The sequence below is a fragment of the Pediculus humanus genome, genomic scaffold, assembly GCF_000006295.1.
Source record: "Pediculus humanus corporis 1103172107667 genomic scaffold, whole genome shotgun sequence".
Classification (NCBI taxonomy): domain Eukaryota; kingdom Metazoa; phylum Arthropoda; class Insecta; order Psocodea; family Pediculidae; genus Pediculus; species Pediculus humanus.
In genome coordinates, this window is record NW_002987276.1 from 1,242,907 (window position 1) to 1,253,837 (window position 10,931).

At 23.1% G+C, this 10,931-nt stretch overlaps 3 protein-coding genes across 3 annotated transcripts; 2 read left to right on the plus strand and 1 right to left on the minus strand.

Moving 5' to 3' along the window:
- Window positions 1-210: 210 nt before the first annotated feature.
- On the minus strand, window positions 211-2,381 carry Phum_PHUM287930 (26S protease regulatory subunit 6B, putative; the record flags this gene model as incomplete). Its single annotated transcript, XM_002426920.1, has 7 exons — window positions 211-324; window positions 507-731; window positions 831-1,075; window positions 1,181-1,384; window positions 1,467-1,800; window positions 1,995-2,093; window positions 2,349-2,381. 7 exons carry the CDS (start codon window positions 2,379-2,381, stop codon window positions 211-213), a joined length of 1,254 nt encoding a protein of 417 aa, XP_002426965.1.
- Window positions 2,382-2,758: 377 nt separating this feature from the next.
- Phum_PHUM287940 (protein transport protein SEC61 subunit gamma, putative) lies at window positions 2,759-3,446 on the plus strand (the record flags this gene model as incomplete). Its single annotated transcript, XM_002426921.1, has 3 exons — window positions 2,759-2,852; window positions 3,169-3,271; window positions 3,338-3,446. The coding sequence occupies 3 exons, from the start codon at window positions 2,759-2,761 to the stop codon at window positions 3,444-3,446; spliced, it is 306 nt and encodes a 101-aa protein (XP_002426966.1).
- A 3,332-nt stretch (window positions 3,447-6,778) lies between these two features.
- Phum_PHUM287950 (Upstream stimulatory factor, putative) lies at window positions 6,779-9,269 on the plus strand (the record flags this gene model as incomplete). The annotated part of the gene is made up of 6 exons (XM_002426922.1): window positions 6,779-6,915; window positions 7,142-7,201; window positions 7,870-8,060; window positions 8,144-8,400; window positions 8,815-8,946; window positions 9,027-9,269. 6 exons carry the CDS (start codon window positions 6,779-6,781, stop codon window positions 9,267-9,269), a joined length of 1,020 nt encoding a protein of 339 aa, XP_002426967.1.
- Between the last annotated feature and the right edge of the window lie 1,662 nt (window positions 9,270-10,931).

Sequence of the window (10,931 nt, forward strand, 5' to 3'; positions counted from 1 at the left end):
AATAATTTTTAATCTTAATTATATTACGATTGGATTAATTTTGGATAAAGTGGGCATTAGTGTTAATTCCAATAAAAAATTAAGGACAGATTAATAATGTACACACATTAAGAAAAAAAACTCAAAATTTTTATTTTTTAATAATAACGTGTTATTGTAAACATTTTTTTTTTTTTTTTAAATAATGAATAATCTCCACTTTATTAATATTTATTTATAAAATTCATGTTCCGACTCTTCTTTTTTTATATTATTTTTATATCCTTTTTCAAAATCTTTAGCTAATACAATATATCGATTTTCTCTCACTGCGTGCATGCCAGCCTAAAAAAAAAAAAAAAAAAAATTATTTATTTAATTGAAAAAGTTTATCGAAAATTGGGACAAACTTCGATCCGATACACACACACACGCACACGCACACTCACGCACTATTTTTTTGTAAATTTTATTTTCAAATTCGTTAAAAAATTGTTAAAATCTATATTCGATGGATTCGACGTTACCTCTTGACAAATTGCGTTAATGTCCGCTCCCGATATTCTATCGGGTCTGGCGACAAAATCTTCCAAATCAACTTCCTCACTTAGATTCATTTTTGCCGTTATTGTTGAAAAAATGAGTCGTTTTTGACGTCTATCGGGCATGGGAAATTCTATTTTTCGGTCTAATCGACCAGGACGAAGGAGTGCCGGGTCTAAAGTGTCGGCTCTGTTAGTTGCCATTATCACCTGAAATATTTAACGAAGTAAAATTTTAAGAAATACATTATTTCTATTCGAAAGAGGAGTTTGGCAAGTAGTAAAGTTAAATTTAATTTTTATTACTACCTTAACATTTGTTGTTTGATCGAAACCATCCATTTGATTTAAAAGTTCTAGTAAAATTCTTTGAACTTCTCGATCGGCACCAGTTTGAGCGTCAAAACGTTTAGTTGCGATCGAATCTATTTCATCGATAAATATAATAGCGGGGCTGTTTTCTTTGGCCAACCTAAAAACATCTCTCACCATTCTGGGCCCTTCACCTAAATATTTTTGGACAAATTCTGATCCTACGACTCTAATAAATGCAGCTAAAAAATCAATCATTAAATATTTTAGTGAGTGTAATTTAAATGATGTTCGAAATGTGGTATGAGATTAAATATTACTCTATGACTCTTTCTAATTAAATTTACCTGTTGTATGATGAGCCACTGCTTTAGCCAACATAGTTTTCCCACATCCTGGAGGTCCATACATTAATACACCTCTAGGTGGATCAATTCCAATTTGTTTGTATAATTCAAAATGAGTTAAGGGTAATTCAACGGCTTCCCTAATTTCTTGTTTCTGCATATCCATGCCTCCAATGTCTGAATACTGAACATCTGGTTTCTCATCTAAACATAACATTTGATATTTGCATTTTACAAGTAGTTTTTTAGATAAATAATATCCTTTAAAAACATGATGTTGTCTTACCTGCTTGTAACATTGATATGGAGGAATCAGCTTCAGGTGGTAAAACATCAACTAAAGCATTACTATGTTTGTGTAAAGCCACACTTGCACTAGGTTTCAAAAGTTCTCTATCGATTGTTGACAAAATTCTAACATAATAATTAGAACCTGTAGTACTTCCGACAATGCCTGTATTTTGATCAACTGCTTCTAAAAATTGCCCAATAACAAGAGGTACTGATTGAATTCTTTTCACCTCTTCTTGAGCATGTAAATATTCTTTTTTCAAATTTCTCTGTTCATCTTTTATATATTCTTCTTGAACAGCTAAAAATTCTAACTGCCTTTGCAATTTCTAAAATGTAATGATGCATGAATGTATGAAAATAGTAAATTTTTAATATTTAATTTATTCTTATTTCATTTTATTCAATTAAAAAAAAACTACTTTACTATGGTAGATTGTGGTAGTATTATAATATTATTACTTTTCCCTAAAATAAATTATACTAGAGAAATATTTGGGTACAAAAGTTTGTAATAGTTTACCTTATATTTTGTGTATAAATCTTCCTGATCAAATTCATCTCCACCTCCAATAGCATTATTTCCCCAAGCAGGCTTAACATCTTGACAAAGTACTTCTTCCTGCAGAATATTAATAAGGAATACAACTTAATAAAAAAGGATATACAAACAAAAAAAAATTATTAAAAAGTATGAGAATATCATCTTCAGATTAAAGCATTGTTCTAAAAGCCGCATTATTTATGAATATTCATTGTGAAAGGTCAAAATAAAAATTATAATTTTAAAAAGTTACATTATTAATGTTAAAAAAGTCATAAGGAATTATAGTTTATTTTGTTTTTTTTTTTTAAATGTCAAAAATATTAAAATTACCTTGTCTGGCAAAATAATACCTATTTCCTCCATGATGACTTACAATATATATATCTACAAACAAAAAGTAAGATCCGTTATTAAAAGGCGGTGAATTTTTTTAAAGGCAAAATAAGTATATCCGGTTGTGACGTATTATATTGTCCCATCTAAAATTGATGTGTTGGAAATACTACAACTGAGGTTAAACGTAGTGTTAACTCTCAAATTTTCAAAGATTTCGGTTAGTAACTCGATAAAGTATTATTTTTTCTAATTCATAAAGAATCTAAACGTGAATTTATGCGTACTTTAATACATTATATTTAAATATTAACTCATTATTATTATTTAATATAGAAAAATACGGTTTTTTTTTACTTCTTTCAGGAGCGATAGTCTTTTGACAGATTTAAAAAAATTTTTTTTCAATGGATCAAGTCACAAAATTAGTTGAGCCAGGAAAACAATTTGCCAAAGATTCCATTAGGCTCGTTAAAAGATGTACGAAACCTGATAGAAAAGGTAAATAAAAAATTTTGCAATGGATTTATATTTATAATTCAAAAAATTTTTTAAAAATAACATTAACACTTTCATTTTATTTTATTTTATTTTTATAAAATTTTTCAAAATGTACATTTTGTATAAAAATGCATTAAACAAAATAAGAAAATATTTTTTTCCTTGTAAAAAAAATTAAATTTAATCATTAAAATGCATATTTTTTGGAAATTATTATTATTATCAGTGTTTTAAATTAATTATTAAATCTTTTATTGTGGTCTTTATGTAGAAATATTTCAATATTGATAAGAAAATTAATTTTTAATTTTTTTAGAATTCCAAAAAATAGCAGTGGCTACTGCAATCGGGTTTTGTATTATGGGATTTATCGGATTTTTTGTCAAATTAATACACATACCAATTAACAACATCATAGTGTAAGTATTAAACTATATCAATTTATGTAGATTATTAATAAATAACAATAAATTATAAATTTAAAGATTTAAAAAAGAATTTTATTTGAGACATAAAATATTGTTTAAAGTTTTAGTCAATTACATTTTTTTAAATTCCAAAAAGTATCGTCGAGCTTTGATTGTTTACTTCTAGTAATGTAAATTACAATTGAAATTTTAACTTGAATTTATATAAATATTTTTATATCTTGGTTTGATTATTTTGCAGGGGATCCTAAAATGTAAATAAGATAGATTCATGTCAGTATTTGATAAAAATGTGTCAAAGACTTTAAAGTGAATCGTTACAATTCAGAAGTTATTTATATCTCTTCAATTAATAATGTCAAGAATTTCAGTGAAATATTTTATAAATAATTATACAACAGTATATATATTTATAATACAAATCTAAATAATGTAATATAAAACAAATCTTTTTATTTTTAAAAGTAATTTTTATTTTCCCATATATTTTTGTGATTTTTTTTTTTTTTTTTGTTTACCAAATTGTTTTTCACATATATGTGTAAGTAAAGTATATACATATTTACTACTCATGGGTAATACATGTTTGATTGATTATTTTTTTATATAAAATTATATTTATAAATAAAAATTTATTAAATATTTACTATTTTTACATAAATATTGAGATAAAAAAAAGTATTTAATAAACGAATATAAATATACTTATATATGAATAATTAAAAATTTTGTTTTAAAATTTCCATTAAATTTTGTAAAAATGGCTTAAAAATTTCATATTAAAGTGTGAAATATCAGTTAAGAAAAAATTTCTTAATAATTAAATATATTATTTTCTTTTAGGAAATAAAAAAAAAAAAAAATTACAGAAAAATAAAATTAAATATTAATTTGTCATTTTCACTTTGTACAATTACATAAAAATTATTTATTTTCAGAGTTTATTGTAATAGTTTTTAAGTATTTATTTAAATCAATTTTAAAAACAATCCTATTAAATTTTACTAAACTAATAACATACTTAAATTCTTATGAATGGTAAAAAATTTATTTTTGGCAGTTTTTTAATGAAAATACACACAAAAACAAGACATTAGCTAAAATCATCAAAACAATCATTAAAAATACTAATATCATTTTTCAAATTAACACAATTGTTTTCGAGCCAAACATCAGAACGTATAATATTTTCATGTAATGATAATTCACTGTCTTCGTCCGTTATAAATTCGGAAAATGGTGATAATAATGGGCGGACGGTTAAAGGTGAGCATAGATTTTCCTCTAAACATATTTCCACATTTTCAGAATCGTCATCAAACGGTACACTTATATCAGAATTATTATTGATTAAATTAAAATGACGAACAAACTTTTGATCGTTGTTATTATTATTTTGATCAAGAATTTGTCTCAAAGTTTGAATGTATTTCATTGCCAAACGAAGGGTAGTAATTTTACTTAATTTTTCATTTCCGGTACTAACGGAATTCGAAATGTCGGGTACGACTCTTCGAAGCGTTTCAAATGCCACGTTTATTTCTCTCATTCTATTTCTTTCTCTTGCATTAGCCGTTTTTCTCCTATATTTAGATAGAGGTGGAGGTTTCGTTTTGATTTTATTAAATTCATCGTTTTTTTTATTCACCATTTTTATTTTCATAATTTCTAATCCTTTTTCCGTTTTTTGTCTCAACGATCTCGGTCTCAACGAATATTTTCCATTTGATGACGTCACAAACGACATTTTTTCCTTTAACGTATTTTTATTATCCGAATGAAAAATTATCATTTTATTATTATTATCTTGGGGTATTTGTGATGTGGAAAATATACTCATTATTCAAACAATATTAAATAAAAAAACGTTTAAAAATAATAATCATTCATCGATATTTACACTATTGAAGAGAACCTGAAAATCAAAACATGGCGATTACTAAAATTATCATTTTTTTTTTTTAAAAATTAAATAAATAATTTCATAAATGTTTTTTTATTTCATGCTAAAGAAAACAAAGTTTCTTTTTTTTTTTTAAATTTATATTTAATTCAATGTTAAAAATGATTAAATTAATTTAAATAAAAATTGCGAAGGAACATTATTAATTAAATTTATGTGTACCTGAATATGTGTGGGAATCATTAGAAGCAGTTGCACAATTACTGTAGGTGTACCTGTGTCGTAGGCCAATTTGCGTAGGTTTTAAATATTTTAAATTAAAATTTGATTACGTTAAACTATCTAAATTATTATTTATTCATTCTTAAATATTTAATTCATTTAACTTTAACAAATTCTACACTTTTATATATTTCACCACCAACCACAAACTGAAATTTTTATTTTTTTAAATTTTTATAAATTATTTATTTATTTATATTTATTATCAATTGAATAATGAATGTAAAATTGTTTAACTTTGTTACTAACTATAACTAATCCTTAAGATATTATTAAATTAATATAATATTAATAAATAAATAATTTTCAAAAATAATCAATTAAAAAAATTAAATTTTTTTGAAAAAATGATTCAAAATTTTAATGAGATAAGGTAAAAAAAAAATATTTTTTAAATGTTTTTAATAAATAAAATTATTTATTTTAATTACATAATGTAATTTTAGAATAAAATCAAATGGGATTTGATAGAATGAAAGGTAAAAAATGAAAAACTAATAAAATTTGATATAAATTTTTTAACGGAAAATAATAATAATAATTTTTTTTTGATGTTACTGATAATAATTCTTCAAAATTTTTTTTAATACAAAACAAATAAAAATATTATTATTATTTATTTTAATCAAGTAAAAATAAATTGATAGTAATTACCGTTAAATAGAAAATTGATGAAATGAATAAACTTTAAAATTTTACCCCGGAAAATTTACGAAAATTCGATTTAAAAAAAAAATATGTAGTTGTAGTAATATCGTGAAACACACACACCATGTTTTGATATAAACTAAACTATAAAAATATTATACGAAAACATTATTAAGTTATTCATTGTTGTTTTACCATATTTGTTTTATATATAAACTTTCTTCATTCATAAAAAAATAATATTACTCAATATTTTATTTTTTTTTTTACGGTTAAAAAAGTTAAGGTTTTCCTTAACTTTCAGAAAATTTTTTTTTCTTTTTCTTTTTTCTACGCCATTTTACATTTATCTTTTCGATTTTTTTTTTTTGTTAGAAGAAATTAATTTGAATTTTGTATTAATAATTTTTAACTATTATGTATTATGAAATTTTTAGTGTAAAATTATTTTTATAAATTTATTTATTTATGTAATTATTAATCATTAACTCTTTATTTTTTATAGAATGATTGAGGTAAATCAAAACGTGCTTAAATTTTAAGAAGAAGGACATTTATGGTATTCATTTTAATACTTAAAAGGAAAGTGGGACATTAAATTAAATAAACTCATATTCCTTGGGGATTTTTCGATTTCCTTCGAAAATAAACATTGTCATTTCAAAATGAAGGATAGCGAGATAGTATGTTGTAGTACTACATTGCTCAACGTACTTTTTTTATTTCTGCCATATTTAAATTTGCAAAAATTACTGGTCACTCCTAGAAAAATACTCATTAGGAATGTCATAACAATATTGAAGTTCGTTGATAATATTAATAATAATTTAAAGAGAAAAAATTAATTTTTTGTAATTATTAATTTACTTATTTAATTTCAAAATTCATGGAATGCCTGGATAATTTACGGAAAACCTTGAAAAATGCTGTCGTTTTTAGTGCGCATGCGCATCGTTAGTCAGCCATTTTATATATGTCTCACATGACCCGTTGTTTGACCCCGTGATCAAAATTACGCGATTACTTAGGAATTCAAACGACTGCAAAGTAGCGGTTATGGACATATTAGAACAAACTCTTGAAACGAGGTTAGTGCAGAAAGCTACAAGTAAGTAAAAACATAAATCCAATTTAAATAAATATTTAAATATTTATATTTTATGCTTAGAACGATAATGAAAATTTTTTTGTACAGACTAATGAATACAGAGGATTTTATGTAAAGGATATATACGATTGGTCTTTTATTAGATAGTCGAATATTTACTGTCGTTAATGTTATTATTATTATTATTTTTTTTTTTTCATATTTCATCGCTGTTGGTTTTAGTTAATAAATGCTAATTCCATACTTTTTATCACCAGTTGGGTGTGTAATAGGCCATATAAAATCACTAATTTGTTTTTAAAAAATTTCATCAATCAAGATTAAATATACATAAATTTTTTTGCAGTAAACTTAAGATAAAACTTATTTACTGTAAATATAAAGCGTTGATTTTTTTAAAATTAGTATTCAAATAACAATTAATACAATTTGATGTTGAATGTAAATCATTAGCAAATGTAATTGTTTTTTATAATTGAAATTTTTCCATCAGTTAATAACCCCAATTTTTTATCATTTATTTATTTTTTTATATTGTGCGTGTAAAATAAATTAAAACTTTTAAAAAAAATAATAATGTATAATAATAGATGGATAAATTTAAATAATTAAGGAATGTAATTTTAATTGAATACTCGTAATTTACAGTCAAGATGAAATACAGTTGAAAGGTGAAGATATTGATGATCCTAAAGCTATTGTTGATGGTACCAATTTAACAATAATTGAAGATGATGGATCAATATCCGATGATCAAACCGTAGACAATTTAACACATGCTCAACCAATTTTAGATGGAGATGATGAAGTGCAATATCAATGGAGATCGGGTGAAGGAGGTAAAAAAAAAAAATTGTTTAAAAAGGTATGATTAATTTCTAATTAATTTTATTTATAAAATTGTTTGTTTCTTTTTATGTAGTCACTTATAGAGTTGTTCATGTAAATCCTGAAGAAAATGACGGTGAAAGTATAACATCAAATTATGTACCTTCTCAGGGACATGTTCAACCAGCTACAGCTGTATTGACTAGCGGATTTGCTACTAATCATTTTTATGTCATTGGAAATGCTAATGAAGTTTTTAATTCTCAAACTCCAAGATGTCTAGCTCCAAGAGGTAGCATGCAAATAGAAAATAGAAATATTTGTGTCTCGAATAATCCTACAAGAGTCAGGGTGAGTTTGTCGAGTCTTTACATTTACCAACGCCATATTTAATAATTCATATTAAACATTAATTTTTTCTTTTAAAATAATGTAAAATTTTTATTATAATATTTTTATAGTTTTAAGTTGCCGATCATAAATAGCAGTCTAATTAACATTCAGTAATATCTATTTCATATTATTTAATGTAAAACTTGTTAACCTCCATTTTTTAAAACGTTAATGTAGCAAGTTTAATTTTTTTTTTTTTTATATGTGCATTTAGCCTTTAAAAACTGTTTTGATCTTTAAAACGTCTTTAAAATGCACAATTTATTAATATATTTAAATGTTATTATGGAATTTAAGTTGCAACAAGTTGGATTTTTGTTTTTAAAAATGCTTATTGAATTATTCGTTTAAAAAACATTAATAAATTTACAGAGGGATGATAGGCGAAGAGCTACACACAATGAAGTTGAAAGGCGGCGAAGAGATAAGATTAACAATTGGATTGCTAAACTTAGCAAAATAATACCAGACTGTAGTTCGATGGATAATAATAAAAGTGTACAGGTATGAGTGTTTATGAAATACAAAATCATTACGATTATATTTTCACATTGATGTAATGTAAACATTAACTTATCACACAGAGTAAAGGTGGTATATTAGCAAAAGCTTGCGAGTACATAATGGAACTTCGTAGGGCGGAAGAACAGCTTTCGGATTGCGTGAAAGAAATAGAAAGGTTAAATTCTCACATAGATTTTTTACAACAGCAAAATGAAAAGTTGAAAGTTCATAATGCCGTTCTAAGGACTGAATTGACTCAACGTGGGATTTCGGTACCTTGTGAAGTTGAAAACAGGCTTAGCCCTGCGGGGACGGACTCTTAGTAAATATTACAAGCTTCCAATAATAATAATAATAATAATAATAATAACTATAATTTTTATATATATTATAAGCTCTTAAGAAGGTAATTGTGTAAAAAAAAAAAAAAAAAATCGTCGATTCGCATAGTTTTATTTTGCATATATATATAAACAGTATATATATACTACACACATAAGAAAATATATATTTAAACAAAGTATCATTTTAAATTTATACAAATAGTTTTTAATTATTTTTATTATAATATATATATATATATATATTTTTTTTTAATGTTATTAAAATTATGCTTGTAAAAATTAGAAAAAAAAAAAAAAATAATGCGTACAAAAATAAAATACGATACTTTTGTACGCATTACCTTGCATAAAATGACAAAATTTTCGATTAACGGTTATTTTAACATTCAAACTTTTGAAAAAAAAAAAAAAAAAAATGCAGGGAAATTTTTTTTTTTTTAACGGTGAATTGTGATAATAATGAAGAATTATTTATTATATTCTTCAAAAATTCAATTAATTTTTTGTTTTTTTTTTAGAAAGAAATTTCATTTAGATAATAATAATAATAATAATTTTAAATGTTAATATTGTATCGATTGATAAATAATACAATAAATACGAGTGTTGACGGTTGAAAAGTGTTAATAAATTAATAATAATAAATAATGAATTTTTATCCGATTAAAAATCGTACGCGAGTATTTAGGATGAGTTTGTATATAAAAAAGTATTAGGGGAAAAATTTCATTATTTGTAATAATAATAATAATAATAATAATAGGTACGCAAATATAATAGTAGTGTGCATAAATAAATAGTCAGTACAGATGTCAACGTGCTTGTAATTAATTGTAAGATTTTCATTAAATTTCATATTTAACTATAGAAAAATGGTGAGTTTTCTTATTTTAAATTTGTTTGTTATGTAATAATTTACAAAAGTTTGTCGAAGAAGAAAAATTTTTTTTTTTTTTGTTAAATTTCAAGTTCTTATTAATTTTGTTTTGTTTTTTTTTTTTATATGCAATTAGTAATTTAAAAAAAAAAAAATTAATAATGTGTCATTATTAACTTTCTCTCTCTCTCTCTCTCTCTCATTTTTTAATTAATTTTTTTTTTTAATGAATAAAAGGAAATTTTTGGTTTACTCTTTGTTGTTTTAAATGCTTAAAAATAAAAACAAAAATTTAATAATAATTTAATTTTCATATTCTTTTGGTTTTTTTTTTTGATAATTAAAAGTAAATAAGTTATGGTACCATAAATGAAAAAAAAGCCTTAATTGTGACTATTTTCATGAATAAAAAAAAGGTCTTAAATATTATAAAAAATAAAATAATGAGTTAATTATTATTTACAATAAATTTTTAATTGTTGTAATTTTCTTTTTAATTTTATTTATTATTAAAATTTTCCTTTTTGAATTTAAAAATCTTATCGAATAGTTTTTTTTTTTTAGAATAAGGAAAATTTAAAAAAAAAAAAAAAAAACCCAAATTCTTATGGAATATGATGTATACTTGTAAATATTTAATATTTATCGATTATATTGTGATTTTTTTTGTTTTTGTTTTTTTTTTTGCTGTTTAAATAATTAATGACAGTCATTAGTTTTTTTTTTTTAAATAAAACTTTGTATAATTAAAATTAAATTATTAT